Here is a 16,203-nt window from a genome sequence, read left to right on the forward strand (position 1 = left end):
CATAAAACTAACTTTTAGTTTTCTTGTACCTCTCTCATATGCTTGTTTTCTATTTCTTTAATTTCTGCTGTTAGCTTATTTGTTTTCATTCTTTTTTTTTCTAGTATAAGCATCTAAGTCTCTAGGTATCAGTTTTTAAGTGTTCACTTTTGCTGAATCTCACAAGTTTTTACATGCAGTATTTTTATTTGTGTGTAGTATATTTTATATTATTTGATACGTGGTACTTACAACTATTTATAGCTTTCAACTATGCATTCTTTGACCCATGAGTTATTTAGATAAGTGTTTTAAATTTTAAATAGTTTATGTATGCATGTTATGTTGTTAGAGTTTGTTTTCATGTCATTTTTGTATATATAGAGGAATTTCCCCAACTAAATTACAGATTCTTCAAAGCAATACTCTTAAATTTTATTTGTGTCTATTCCCTGGCTGTGTTTCTTGGCATGCAGTACATGGTATAATATTTATATATCAGAGAATTAAATGAACTGTCATACTTCGTATTTTCTAGGCACACAAGAATTAAATTCTGAGTAAGTCTACAAGTAGGATGGACAGTTATTTTAAAGCAGCAGTCAGTGACTTGGACAAACTCCTCGATGATTTTGAACAGAATCCAGGTTTGTCAATTTTTCATTTTTACCATTAATGTAATTTTAAAATGTCCGTAATTAGTACTCTTAGAAAAACTTGGTTTCAGTTTTGGTCACATGGTTATCTTCTGTAAAATGTTCACTTATTATAATGAATCAGTGTATTCTTATACTGAATAGAACCAATAACCAGAAATAGAAGTAAGAAAGGTAGAAGTTTCTCTCCAGATACACGTTTAGGTAAAAGAAAGACCTTTAAAAACAACATACGAACCAGCTGAAAGCAACCTGAAAGTTCTATATTAATTGGTATTTCATTACTATGAAAGATAGTATTTTCCTCATCTTAGAATGAAGACTAGGAAACTGGAGGGCAGAACAAAGAAGTTAGATTGTTTTTCAGCTCTTCCTTAGTCTGGTTTTTATAGTGCAACTGAGTTATTTTGAGTAGAATTTCTATCATATTATGACATCTACATTAAAAAGTAATAACCCCAAGTAGTTTAAATCCAAGTGAAAATAATTTTGTAGGTTATTACTATTTTGCAGGAGAGTAATGTATTTCTGGTCTAAAAAAAAGTTTAGAAGTCGTAGAAACCATAACATCTCTGTAATAATTTTGATTTGGGTCTCCTGACTAACATTGTATTTCTGTTTTAATTAGATGAACAAGATTATCTCCAAGATGCACAAAATTCATATGATTCTAACCACTATTCAGTCTCTTCAGAGTTGGCTTCCTCACAGCTATCTTCACTGCTACCAAAGGATCAACAATGCATTAATTGTTGTGCCTCATCAGAAACAGGCTATGAAACAAATCAAATTGCCCTGAATGAAAAAACACTTGAGGGACTAACTTCTATACAAAATGAAAAAAATGTAACAGGACTTGATCTCCTTTCTTCTGTGGATGGTGGCACTTCAGATGAAATCCAGCCTCTATATATGGGACGATGTAGTAAACCTGTCTGTGATCTGATAAGTGACATGGGTAACTTAGTTCATGTAACTAATAGTGAAGAAGATATTAAAAAATTATTGCCAGATGATTTTAAGTCTAGTGCAGATTCCTTGATTGGATTGGATTTATCTTCAGTGTCAGAAACTTTCTGTGTTTCTTCAACAGACCACGGTAATAATACAGTCAGAGAGGAACAGAATGATGTCAGTTCTGAATTACAAAACAGAGAAATCAGTGGAACTAAAGAATTTGGTATAAATGTAGATACGACACTTTCAGATTCGTGTAATTACAGCAGAAAAGAAAATTTAGAGGATAAAAAGATCTCTAATCAGTTAGAACCAGTCGTTGATTTTAACATGCCATCTGCTTTGACTCAACAAAGTTCCAAAATGTTTGATGCCAAAGACCACCTACAGTACAAGAACCAGCCATGTGAATTAGTAAAAGCTGATGGCTGTTTGGTAAAAGAGGAGGTAGATGTGCCAGTCATAGCTGCCCCAGAATGTTTAAAAGAAGGAGGCAGCACAAGTGCTTTGTCTTGCAGTCTTCCAAAAAATGGAGGTTTATGCTTAAATGATTCAAATTTAAGAGATGAAAATTTCAAGTTACCTGACTTTTCCTTTCAGGAAGATAGGACTGCTATATTTATAAAACAATCTTCAAAAGAAGACTCAAGAAATTTAGATCTTAAAGATAATAAAGATGAAATCCAAGATTCTGCTTCAACTTTACATGTTTCAAGTGAAAATACATATTCCTCATTGTCCTGTCTTCCAATACCTGGGTCTTTGTGTGGATCATTAATTGAAAATAAAGCTCATGGTGATTGTTTACCCCAGAATGAATATAAAGATAATATAAAAGATGCAGTGACAGTACGTGAAGAAATACAGAAGAATATGACTTCAGGTGGGGAACCTTTGAAGGAGACTGATCTTTTGAAACAGGAAAAATGTAAAAACATACCTCATCAGCCATTAATTGAAAAGATGGGAGATAGAAAGGCAGATTCTAACCAGATGGTAGTTAGAGTTGAGTCTTTGGATTACCCTGATAGCACCAGTTCTTCTACAGCTGCAGAATCTCAAATAGAGCTTTCTGGTGCTAATGCCCCAGAATCTCCTGATAGTTGTGAAGGTTTCACTTTTTCAAGCAGTGATATCAATGGACAAGATTTGGATTACTTTAATATTGATGAAGGCATGAAAAGTGGTGCACCAGTTAGTGATGCTGAACTTGATGCCTTTCTAACTGAACAGTATCTTCAGCCTAGTAACATAAAATCATTTGAAGAAAATGTAAATGAGTCAAAATCTCAGATGAATCAGATAGATATGAAAGGCCTAGATGATGGAAATGTCGATAATATATATTTCAATGCTGAAGCAGGAGCTACTGGGGAAAGTCCTGGTATTAATATGATTTGCGAAACGGTTGATAAACAGGATACAACAGAAAATGGTAGCCTTTCTTTAGGGGAAAAAAGTACAATTCCAGTTGAACAAGTGTTATCTAGCAGTAAGTCTGAGATTACAAATGAATTATCAGTCTCTGATAGTAACAGTCAATCTGTTCATGTTGGAGGCGCCAGACCTAAGCAACTGTTTAGTGTTCCATCAAGAACAAGGAGTTCAAAGGAAACAAATAAGCTGGATGTTCCAAATATGCCTGAAAGTGAACCCAGAATAGCAAATACCATTGTTCCAACCACCTGTGCTGCAGATTCTGTGACTGATCCTCAGGTTAGCTTCAATTCTAATTACATTGATATAGAAAGTAATTTTGAAGGTGGATCCAGTTTTGTAACTGCAAATGAAGAATCTCTGCCTGCAAACACTTGCAAAGAAGGCCTTGTTTTGGGCCGGAAACAACCTACTTGGGTTCCTGATTCAGAAGCTCCAAATTGTATGAACTGCCAAGTCAAATTTACTTTTACGAAACGGCGACATCACTGCCGAGCATGTGGAAAAGTAAGCTATAAAAATCTTTGTCTTTTATTCTTTTGAGACATTTTAAATGAAATTTAATGTGACAAAAAAGCTGATAAAGAGATGATTACAAGATTCAGTTAGTTTAAAATCATCGTTTTCCACCTACGTGGAAGTGTATAAAGCACTGTCATTTTACACATTGCTTGAAGTTTGAATAAATGTCACATTGTCATGGGTATTACATACTGGGAAATGAGGAACACTAATTTTTGTGAAATCTAAGAATACGTTTCATTCTCTGTCTAACATGAACATGTCAGATGTACGGAATTCAGTCAGCTTCCAGTTTATCCCTGAATACTTAATTTCAAGACTACTCTTCCGCTAAGTGTTAGGCTCGATACTTGAGGTAAACACTGAGAAAAAAAGCAGATTGGCTTGCACAAGGTTCAGAACACTGAAGCTGAGACCTCATTTGTGTTCTGACTATCTTAATAGTCTATGGACTCTAAGAGTTGCCTCTAGAAATAACATTGCATTTTTTTCAGCATTTTCCAGTAATATGTTTGTCTCAGATCAACCCTACCCTCTTTTAGAAAAATAACATTCTACTTGTTTTTCACTTTTTTTTAAATTGAGTATAGTTGATTTATAATATTATGAAAGTTTCAGGTATAGAACATAGTGATTCACAATTTTTAAAGATTATACTCCATTTGTAGTTATTATAAAATACTGGCTATATTCCCTGTGCTGTACAATATATCCTTGTAGCTTATTTATTTTATATTTAGTAGTTTGTACCTTTTAATCCTCTACCCCTTTCTTGCCCTTCCCTACTTTCCTCCTCCCGATGGTAACCACTAATTTGTTCTCTATATCTATGACTCTGTTTCTTTTTTGAATAACATTCTCCTTTTAAAAGTTGTAAAGGAGGGGGACTTCCCTGGCGGTCCAGTGGTTAAGACTTTGTGCTTCCACTGCAGGGGGCACAGGTTCTATCCCTGGTCGGGGAACTAATAAGATCCCACATGCAGCGTAGCGCGGCCAAAAAGTTAAAAAAAAAAAAAAAAAATTGTAAAGGACCACAGAAAGCTTTTTAAGTTATGAACTTATTCATTAAGAAAGTTTTTGTTCCCTTCCAATTAACATAATTGATTTAAAGGAATTCTCATCAGAGATACAATTTTAAATTACAGAAACCTCATTTAAGTAAAATAATAAAAATAAAAAGAATCATTTAATAAATACCTATGATTATGGTGATTAGAAAACTTGTTTATGTAATCAGAAAAATGGTTTTTGGTTAGAGTTCGGGTCTCTCCTCCCCCTACCTCCAGTTGGTATAAACATGCTTGAAACAAAATCAAATTTGATATTTTGTCCTTTATAGGTATTTTGCGGTGTCTGTTGTAATAGGAAGTGTAAATTGCAGTATCTAGAAAAGGAAGCAAGAGTATGTGTAGTCTGCTATGAGACTATTAGTAAAGGTGAGTATTAACCTGACATATCTTCTTCCAGTAATTGAATATACCTTAAAAACAACTGGATTGTGACAAAGATAAACTTCTTTATTTTCTTAAGGCAAGGACCTAGTGTTATCTGGCTTAGGTGGGACATCCCAAGGCTTGGTTTCTCTTCTTTTTGTTCCACTCTCACAATTATTACTACCAGTGTGGAAAGGAAGCATTCAGTTTCTGGAGTGGCAGTTCATTAACTTTTAACAGGTACCAAGTCCCTAAATGCTGCATTTCATCTGCCTATTTGTTTTTGTCACCATTATTGTCATCCTCATCATCTTAATCTAAACATTTATAGAATATCTACCAATAAATAGTATACAGTCTTACATATTAATAGCATAAGGCAAAATAATAGTTCCTACCTTATAGAAAATTACAACCTAAAGTGGGAATAAAAGATAAAGTATAATATTTATAATTTTTATATAAATTCATAGGACTGTCACACTATTTGCACATTTTTGTCTTTTATATATTTTTTTCCCTTCTCAGTTTTAGAATTTTGTTTGTGTTTCCCATTGTTTCTCTGGCTCCCTAGCTAGCTTACTGTTATCAGCAATAATCTTACTTGAGTTCTCACAGTTTTGTGTGTGTGTGTGTGTGTGTGTGTGTTTTTCTTCAAATACACGTTTGTTCTTTTGAGTACTTCTTGGCATTTTCAAAGATTTGTTGACAGTTTAATTCCCAGCAAATATTACTTGGGACTTTTAAGACCAGGCCTGTGCGCTAGCTCAGGTGCTGCTTCCTGTTAGCCAGGAGAATAAATACCTGATAATAATTTGTTTTTCTCTTTTGAATGAAGATAAATTTTTTCAGCAATTCTTCAAAAAGCTCTGATGTGAGTCTGTTAGCCTGAGGTAAGCTGCTTTACTCCCTGCTGTTGACCTCTGCTCTGGAAGATAATAGAGTGTAAATCTTCTTATATTTCCATATTACCACCAGTGTTTATGAAGAATTTAGTTTAAGTGCTTGTAGTTGTTTTGTTTTTTGCTTATGCTGTTTCAGTAGCCTTTAAGACTACTGCTGGTGCTGTTAGCCAAGCAACCTGCTAGAGTTAAGAAATCTTAAAGCAAACTCCCACATAATTATCTCTCCCCACTTAAAAAATAAAACAGCCATGAAGATTTGAAACATTATTTGAGTTGACAGGTCAGATTTTTAGGTGAACATTAAAACATATTGACCGTAAGGATCCAGGAGAGGAGAAGATTTAGTCACTGAAGAGACTTAGTAGCATAATGAGATCAAGCATTGGTTTATCAAAGAAAATATTTGGAATGGATTTATTTAGTTATCTGTTTTATTTATTCTTTTTTGATATCTTATAGCATGTATTTCATTTATGGCTCTGTTTATCATTAATTTATACACCACAGGAAAACGTAAATAAAAGTTATTTTAACTCCAACTTTAGGGTTGAAAGCAGTAGACATGATCATTTAAAATAATGTTCCTAATAAGAGGAGAAAGATGGCTCAAGGGTTATAAGACAAATTCCACAAAGAAGAAAAGATAGATTCATTAGAGATTGTGGATAATGAGGAAGTTGTGCTGAGACTGTATAAGTTTTAAAGAAGCATGCATGTGACTGCCATTGCATAAACTTAGAGGAAATTGGAAATTACTTTGAAACTCAAAGTACTGTGTTTGGATTTTACTTGGTTAGCGGAAGCCATTGCATGAGGGTGCTAATTCATTGGCACTTGAGGAAGGTTATTGTAGTAGTGGCAGCATTTATAGCAGATCAGTTTGGAGAAGTGCTGAAGGGAGAGGTACCAGTGCTGTTCCGTGTTATTTGGATGAAAAAATCATTCAGCAGTGTTCAGGCACTGTTCTGTGCTTTGGAGCTCCAGCTGAGAACAAAATATATTCCCTGTTCTTATGGAGCTATTGATCTCATGGACCTTATGAATGTGAGGAGACGTGGACAGAAAGCAAAGAGACTATCCGATGGTGACAATATTCTAAATGAAAATAAAAGAGTATAAGAGGGATAGATAGTAACAGACTGGTGGCAAGAGGTAGTAATTTTAAATGGTGGTCAGCATAAGGGTTTATGATAGTATGATGTGTAAGCAGAGACCTGAAGGAAGTGAGAGAATAAAGCCATGTGGAAGAACTTTCCAGGCAGAAAGAATAGTAAGAGCAAAGACCCTAAGCTAGAACAGTGCTTGCTTCCCTTGTTGAAGAACAAGGAGGCCTCAGTGGCTGGATTCTAATGAGCAAGTAGGATTTTAGTGAGAAATGATGTCAGACAGCTAACTGGGAAATCAGAGGAGGTAGAAATGCAGACTGTGTAGGGTCTTGTGGGCCATTGTAACAACTTAAATTTTCATTCTAGTTGGGAAGCCATTAAAGGATTTTAAACAGAAGAATGTTGTGATATGATTTCTGTCTTAAAAGAATCACTAGGAACTATACTGGAAATAGACTGTAGGAGTACAAGGGCAAAATCAGATGGTCATATTAAATAACAATGATTTTCTTTAGTAGATATCAAATATATTCCAAAATTATATTGAAATAACTAATTGGTAGCTTATACTGAAGTGGAGTGCTGCCAACGAAAGTAAGGATATTATCTTTGCCAAGTTCCACTTCTTAGTTAGCCATTAATTTCTTTCTCCTTACAACTTGAAAAATAGAATATTTATCATGATTTACTTTGACGTTCTAAAACACCTGAGATCAAGTTTTTTTTCCCTTTATAGCTCAGGCATTTGAAAGGATGATGAGTCCAACTGGTTCTAATCTTAAATCTAATCATTCTGATGAATGTGCCACCATCCAGCCTCTTCAGGAGACTCAAACATCCAGTATATCTTCACCTACAACTTTACCAGTCTCAGCACTTAAACAACCAAGTGTTGAAGGTAACTTGAAGAAAATGTTGTGTCTAATATTAAAGATAAATGATCAAAGTAGAAGTTTTCTAGTATTGACAGGATCTAGTGAGAAAAGAGAAACCAGACTAGCTACCAGAAAGGAATTTAATACAGGGAACTGGTTATACATGTACGTTAGAAGGGTAGAAGAACAAAAAGGGCATGCTCAAGTGACTCAGAGATTATTAAGTACAGGAAGCAACCACCATCCCTAGGGTTGGGAGAATGCAAAGGAAGAGGCAGTATTACTAGAACCCCGTGCAGGAACACCAAGAGGTGCTTGGTTCTCAGACCTAGTATTCACAGTACCACATCACATGACTGGTACTGTGACTTCTAGAGGAACACCAAGTGGCAAATGCTGGGATCATCAAGGAGCCTAACAGGGTTGGTGTTCAGATGACGGAAGGAGTGTCCCAGGCTTGATGTGAGGAGAACTGAAGATCACAGGACATGTGGGTATATCTGGTGGTGCCGCTGCTGCATAAGTCCTGTCAGGAACTAGAAACAGAAAGAATTCCTTCTGTTCCCACCTTCCAGTCTCCAACCAGTGCCTGTCACTGCTGGAACGTGACCAGAACCAACTAACAAGGGGGTCTGGGAGTTGCACTTTCCAGACTTCCAGCCTGGCATCAAAGAGCACCATGTGGAAGGCTGGGTTTGGGTCTGAGAGACAATAGGTAAATAATTGGCATGTCTCCCTTTCCTTAAAAATCTATTTTTAAATGTATATTTTACCACAATAAAAAATGTTTCTTAAATCTTTTAACAGACTTCTAAAGATTTAAAAAATCTTTGGGGTCTCTGTTTTTTTACAGCCTGTTGTAGTTTAGGATCTTGAGTAAAGCCTGTGTAGACTTTTTATTTATTTTTTTAATTTTTAAAATTGAAGTATAGTTGATTTACAATGTTGTGTTAGTTTCAGGTGTACAGCTCAGTGATTCAGTTATACGTATATATATATCTATTCTTTTTCAGATTCTTTTCCCTTATAGGTTATTACAGAATATTGAGTATAGGTCCCTGTGCTATTCAGTAAGCCTGTGTACACTCTTAAAAATAAACTATTAGTCTGTAACATGCTAGAAAATAACTGTAATTGTCAGTTAGAGACAAATTCAAGTATTTCTGTCAACTATTTTGGATTTCACTTATTTCTCACTTAATAGCTATATTCTGTTTATCATTATGACTTAAATAATGAGTTTCAGCATATATGGTTGTATATTATAGCTCTAAAGATGAATGAATCTGCTTTTAAAAATATGTATTCTCTTATATTGACTTTTAAAATGATAAATTATAAAGTATTGCAAATATAAGAAAGATACCTTATTTAATAGGTCCACCCATGTTGCAAAAATTATACATACATGATTCCAATTTTTTCAGTGTTATCTGTATTATGATATGGAAGGTAGATGTTGGTCTTTTTGATGTTTATATGTTCTAAAATCATCTGCCAGGAATTTTCATACCCTTCCTCCATGGATGCTTTTTAATAAAAGAGAACAAATATTTATGCTGACATCTAGTTATTTCCTCCAAATTTGAAAGGAAAATATTAACAAATTTCAATATCAACATTATAAGAACAAAGCATGTTATGCTTCTCTTGTTAAGTAAGTTAAAAGTAGGAAATGACCTCTGATGCACAAGTGATCCTGTTTCTTTCTTTAGACTTTTTATGCTTCTTTCTTCTGTTCTTCATACTTTATTCCCTTTGCTTGTCTACCATGCTCTGGTCTATTCCATTTTCCCTCCCTGTGCCTTAGTCCCTAAATTTTATTCCACACTCACAAAGTTAGCCTTTATAATATAGGCTTTAAATCTGCCTTCAATGTCTTTAAGGTATAACCTCTCCTGTCCACTCTTTTTCTGAGTATGGGATTCCTAGGGCCAGCCCTGCCTTTGTATGAATTAGAAAAAAACTTCTACTCTGGGTAGATGAATCGCAAAAGGCCATTTCTCTAGGCCTTGAAACCCTGAGAATGCAGGGCTTGCCAATGGTTAGCAAAAAGCTTTTGAAAATGTTTCCTGACCCATTTAGTATTAAATCATTGCAATATTATCAAATTAAAATGCTTTACTTTTTAAACTGATTCTAGGATTATGCTCCAAAGAACAGAAGAGAGTATGGTTTGCAGATGGTATATTGCCCAATGGCGAAGTTGCAGATACAACAAAATTATCATCTGGAAGTAGAAGATGTTCTGAAGACTTTAGTCCTCTCTTACCTGATGTGCCACTGGTAAGGAATCTAAAGAATGACTTGTTAATTTAATAAAATTTTATTTTGTAAGTAATTCCTTGTGTGATTTTTTTAGAGTACTTTGTTTGTTTTTTGTTTTTTTGCGGTACGCGGGTCTCTCACTTTTGTGGCCTCTCCCGTTGCGGAGCAGGCTCCGGACGCGCAGGCTCAGTGGCCATGGCTCACGGGCCCAGCCGCTCCGCGGCATGTGGGATCTTCCCGGACCGGGGCACGAACCCGCGTCCCCTGCATCGGCAGGCGGACTGTCAACCACTGCGCCACCAGGGAAGCCCTAGAGTACTTTTAAAAAAAAATGCTTTGAGCTTCATAAAATGAGAAACATATGATGTACGAATATATTTTAGATTTTACCTTTTTTTAACGTCAGTTTAAGGCAGTAATTCTTAAACTTTTTGATCTAAGGACGCTTTATGCTCTTAAAAGTTATTGAGAACCCCAAAGAACTATAGGTTATGTGGGTTATGTTTATTTATAATTACTGATATAAAATTGACAAACTTTAAAAAATTAATTTAAAAATAAACTCATTAAATTAATAGAAATAATATTTTTAATGAAAAGTTTTTGAAACAAAAGTTTAGTGAGAGGAATAACATTGTTTTACATTTTTGCGAATTTCTTTAACGTCTGGCTTAATAGAAGATAGATTTTCACATCTACTTCTAAAGTCAGTCTGTTGTGATATGTTTTAGTTAAATTATATGAAGAAAATCCTAGGACCTCACTGACTTCCTGAAAGGGTCTTGGGGACCCCAGAGATCCCTGGACCACATTTTGAGAACCACTGGTATGGGGAAATAGAACTGAGATTTAGTAAGTTAATTTAGACTAATTTGTTTAATGATTTTCAAATATTCAGTAAAGTACCTGATGGTAGTATTTATGTTTATGTTTATACAAATGTGCTAGGTGTTAAATAGAAGATACATAATATAGAATCCCAGCCCACTAATAACTCTCATTGTAAAGTAGCAAAATACTCATAAAAGCAAGTATTAACACATGAAGTAGGAATGCTTTTTTATTCATTAAACAAATATATATTGAGCATCTCCTCTGAGCCAGTTACCTGGTTTATCTTGGGTAAAGATACATCAGACAAGATGGATATGTATCCTGCTCTCTTCAAGTTCACGTATCATATAAACTTATGTTGTTTGTCAGTAAGAGTTCACGAGCTAGGTTTTACAAGTAGCTCTAATTACCAGAAGTATGTTTCTTAGCTAGCACCTACCCTCAATCAATATTTTAACAAAATGGAATTTCTATAGAGGCTAGTATTACTTGAGTTCATAAACAATTCTCTATTGACTTAGGTTTGGCCTGTCTAAAAAGAAAGGGGCTTACTTGAAGCAGACTTGAGGTGTAGTTTATTCTAGGTGGTTACTGTTGTGGAGTATGTCTACCATTTTGCTCCATAACCACTCCCCTCCCTGCCTTCTCCCTTTTTCCTCTCCCTTGCCACCCCCCAGCCAGGCTTTTTTGTCTATTAGGAGGAAGAGTGCCTTGAGTTGAACTAAGTGTGCTCACTTTGTGGTATGGTGTAGGATCCCGAAGTTCTCCTTGCCTCCTTTTTCCAGTCTATAAAATTAGTCATAAATACCTACCTGAGCATAGAGTAAAGCTAAACCTGTGCTCTTGAATTTAAAGAACCAAAATGGTACTATTTCTTGGGAAATTTGGCTTCTGAAGAAAGAAACTATGAACTGATTTGGGTTTTGTTTTTTTTGGTTTTTTTGATTTGGGTTTCTGTTTTCCATATTTTACAGATGATAAACACAGTGGATCATGCCCATTCTACTACAGTGGAAGAACCAAACAGTGAGACAGGCGATATAAGAAATGAGATAATTCGAAGTCCTGTTTCTCAGGTTCCATCTGTGGAAAAACTGCCTACAAACACAGGAACTGAGGGGTTGCCTACTTCTGGCTCTTTTACACTAGATGATGATGTTTTTGCAGAAATTGAGGACCTATCAAGTCCTACTGGTGTCTTGGTTAACAGTAATTTACCTGTTGCTAGTATTTCAGATTATAGGTTATTGTGTGATATTGACAAGAATGTTTGCAATAAGATTAGTCTTCTACCTGATGATGAGGACAGCTTGCCTCCTCTTCTGGTTGCATCTGGAGAAAAGGGATCAGGTAGGATAGCAGTTATTTAAATTTAAAAAGGAGGTGTTTTTTTTTTTTTAAGAAGAATATATTGATGAATTTTGTCTGTGATATATAAAATGTATTTTTTTAAATTTAGACAGTGTGGTTGAAATATGTACAATGGCATGGAACTCTAGTTTACAAAAAGTCTTACTGTATAAAAACAAATTCTAAAAAGATCTGACCTTCTGAGTTGATTTGAATGTGATTCACTTATCTCATCTGGGTCCCTAATTTAAAATAAGGCAAAAGTCTAATACAACAGGGAAATTCATAGACTTTTAGTCCTGTATTAGTTTTGACTCCATATCTTTTTTTTTTAAGGAACATAGTGCCTAAAGAAAAGAATATTGGATTGGATGACAAAGCTAGGAATTTTAGTTCCTCATCTGCTACTTAATACACGTATGACTTGAAGCATGCAATTTAATCTCTTGGGCCTCAGTTTCCTTTGTAAAAGAAGAGAACTTAGGTGGTCTTTAAGGTCCTTTCTAATCTGGAGATTCTGTGGCTATCTCCCACCTTGGAGTAGTTCCCTAGGGATATATCCTTGTTACTCCAGGCATTATGCTGAATCTTACATGAAATGATTATGTTCTGTGCATGATAATGTAGGGGAATGAAGCCTAGGATCTCTGTTCTGAAAGTAGGAGCTATTTCATGATCCTATTGATAGTGACAAAAATACCTTAAGCCCTGTTCTTTGCATGCCATGTATAGTTTCCTGTTGGTTGTCAAGTTGTTTTTTCACCACTTGTCACTGACATAAGGCATATGGCAGCAAGCAACATGTACAACTTGGGTCTAGACTACTTTCACAGCTGTAAATTTCAGAATTTATAATTGGAGTGGCTAGCAGATAGGAGTCCACTTTACAAAAACGTTTGTTTTAAAACTTTAAAGGTGCTAAAATTGTATCAATATGCTGTTTAATCAACATATTTGTGCATAGACTATATATAATATAATTGATCAGGATTTATATGTATTATAATATTAATATCTTTACATAAATTGAAAAGTAAAAATTAGTATATAACAGTTGTCCAGGTGTTGATTGATTTTATAAAACGTGTTTGCTTTTGCTTTTAAATGTGATTAAGCCATTGGTGGATTTATAAATCTGTTTTTTTCATTATAGGCATATTTAACAGGAAGACTTGTTTATTCTAATTAATATACTATTTTCATGTTTTAGTGCCTGTAGTAGAAGAACACCCATCTCACGAGCAGATCATTTTGCTTCTTGAAGGCGAAGGTTTTTGTCCTGTTACATTTGTCCTAAATGCTAATCTACTTGTGAATGTCAAGTTAGCATTTTGTAAGTAATGATTCATCTTTCTTTGCCTAATTGGTAAGCAGGATTTCTGAATAATTAATTACATTGTCAGGTTAAATTTTGACTGGCAATGGTGAAAAATAAGCAGTATTAGATATTGGTTTTTGTAGCCAAGTATTAATATAAATAAATTTTGCAGTTTTATATGCAGTGGGACTTGAAGTAATGGCTTAAAGATTTTTACTAGTGTCCTTCATTCAGTCCTAGGTTAAGGCCATGAGCTTATAACAAGCTGTATTTCGATGCTCATGATACAGCTGACCATATATATATATATTTTTTTGAATTTTTGAATTTTATTTATTTTTTTATACAGCAGGTTCTTATTAGTTATCCATTTTATACATATTAGTATATATATGTCAATCCCAATCTCCCCAGCTGACCATATTTCATATAGCTTTTAGGTAAACTGAAATTTGCTAATTGAGATAAGCAAGAATCCTGATTTAGCAACAATAAAGACGGTTTTAAAGTAAATGACACTAGACTTAATTAAAAGTAAGGAAGTAAATATTTCTCAGTAATAAATAGTCCTCGGGCTTCCCTGGTGGCGCAGTGGTTGAGGGTCCGCCTGCCGATGCAGGGGACGCGGGTTCGTGCCCCGGTCCGGGAGGATCCCACATGCTGCGGAGCGGCTGGGCCCGTGAGCCATGGCCGCTGAGCTTGTGCGTCAGGAGCCTGTGCTCCGCAACGGGAGGGGCCACAACTGAGAGGCCCGCGTACCGCAAAAAACAAAAAAAAGAAAACCAAAAAAAAAAAAACCCCAAAAACATAAATAGTCCTCAATACTCAATAATGCATCTCTTAGCTTTTCATTCTCTTTGAAACTAACCTGATTCTTACCCACTACATTTTAGCTTGTTAGTGCATCTTTTATTTTATTGTTTATTAATTGACTCCATCAGATAATTTTTCATCCTTTCTCTTTTTTATATTAATCTCATACAATTCAATTTAAAGTTTTTGTGAGGAGAATGTTGGTAAACTAAGGAGTTTAAAAAGTTGTGCTTCATGCAAAGGACAATTATATTTAATTTTTTTGTTTAATAGAAGTTGACATTTATAGTTGTACACTTTTGTCACTTAAGATTCCTCAGACAAATATTGGTACTTCTCAACCAATGGATTGCACGGCTTGGGACAGGCAGAAATTATTATTCTATTGTTATGTTTGCCAAGTGAAGATACTGTTCCTAAGGACATCTTCAGACTCTTTATCACCATTTATAAGGATGCTCTGAAAGGTATACCATTTTATTTTGAACTGTTCAGACCAGGGGAGGGATAAATTAAGGGCATTTTTGCTTTTGGCTGTGCTAACTGTACTAAAGATTTATTTTGTGAAGAGATTGCTGATTACTGAAAAGAGCTCTGTCATCATTTTCAGTCTCCTTAAATTTAGCATTTTATGTAATTAGTGTCTTTATAGTTTTTTTAATTTTAAAAGTGAAAATATATTTACCTTCTTGGTCTGTTTATGTGTCTACACAATAATCCCCCCTTATCTGCGGGGGATAAGTTCCAAGACCCCACTAGCTGCCTGAAACCGCGAATGGTACTGAACCCTAGGTACACTATTTTTTCTATACATACATACCTGTGATAAAGCTTAATTTATAAATTAGGCACAGTATGAGAACATCTGAATTGCCCACAACACTTCTCTTGCACCTTGGGGCCATTATTAAGAAAAATAAGGGTTACATGAACACAAGCACAGTGATACTGCAACAGTCGATCATAACTGAGACTGCTACTGAGTGACTAATGGATGGTAGCATATACAGCGTGGATATGCTGGACAAGTGATTCACGGTGTGGCTCACATCCCAATGGGGCAGAGCAGGATAGCGAGAGATTTAAAATTTGCTGTTTATTGAATTTTCCATTTAATATTTTTGAACTACAGTTGACCAGGGGTAACTAAAACCATGGAAATCAAAACTGTGGATAAGGGGGGACCACTGTATACTTTTCTGTCTGTATAAGATTTGGGGGACGTGATGATGACTTTTCACTTGATTTTAAAACACTTAACGGTTAGAAACATTCTCAAATTTTTGTTCACAATTCCCAATCTTCAGGAATAACTGAACTTTGTGCACACAAGGTATTCAGTGCTTCTTCAAGAGTGGAAATAAAGAAAAAATATTTTACATTGCTTTTGTTTAAGAAAGTTTATACTGGGACATTCAAACTCATAATGCTGCTTCAAAACAACTTAAAATCTTTTTATAAATGATTTTATTTCTAGGAAAATACATAGAAAACTTGGACAGTATTACCTTTACTGAGAGTTTTCTCAGCAGCAAGGATCATGGAGGATTTCTATTTATTACACCTACTTTTCAGAAACTTGATGATCTCCTGTTACCAAGTAATCCTTTTCTTTGTGGAATTCTTATCCAGAAGCTAGAGATTCCCTGGGCAAAGGTTTTTCCTATGCGTTTAATGTTGAGATTGGGTGCAGAATATAAAGGTAAGTTTTAGAATAATAAGCTAAATTACATAGGTTCAAATATGCTGA

At 34.9% G+C, this 16,203-nt stretch overlaps 1 protein-coding gene across 3 annotated transcripts in view; it reads left to right on the forward strand.

Moving 5' to 3' along the window:
* ZFYVE16 (zinc finger FYVE-type containing 16) overlaps positions 1-16,203 on the forward strand; it is a 55,427-nt gene that overhangs the window by 14,976 nt on the left and 24,248 nt on the right. For 2 of the 3 annotated variants that reach the window (XM_055086641.1, XM_055086642.1), the window contains exons 2-10: positions 518-626; positions 1,264-3,536; positions 4,891-4,987; positions 7,714-7,893; positions 10,014-10,156; positions 11,947-12,322; positions 13,533-13,655; positions 14,765-14,920; positions 15,931-16,155. In XM_055086641.1, the coding sequence (XP_054942616.1) occupies positions 557-626; positions 1,264-3,536; positions 4,891-4,987; positions 7,714-7,893; positions 10,014-10,156; positions 11,947-12,322; positions 13,533-13,655; positions 14,765-14,920; positions 15,931-16,155 (3,643 nt within the window). In that variant the 5' untranslated portion in view covers positions 518-556. The remainder of the gene's footprint in view (positions 1-517; positions 627-1,263; positions 3,537-4,890; positions 4,988-7,713; positions 7,894-10,013; positions 10,157-11,946; positions 12,323-13,532; positions 13,656-14,764; positions 14,921-15,930; positions 16,156-16,203) is intronic. The other variant, XM_028493033.2, reaches the window with a different exon arrangement.

This window comes from Physeter macrocephalus, chromosome 8, assembly GCF_002837175.3.
Source record: "Physeter macrocephalus isolate SW-GA chromosome 8, ASM283717v5, whole genome shotgun sequence".
In the NCBI taxonomy this organism is placed as follows: Eukaryota; Metazoa; Chordata; class Mammalia; order Artiodactyla; family Physeteridae; genus Physeter; species Physeter macrocephalus.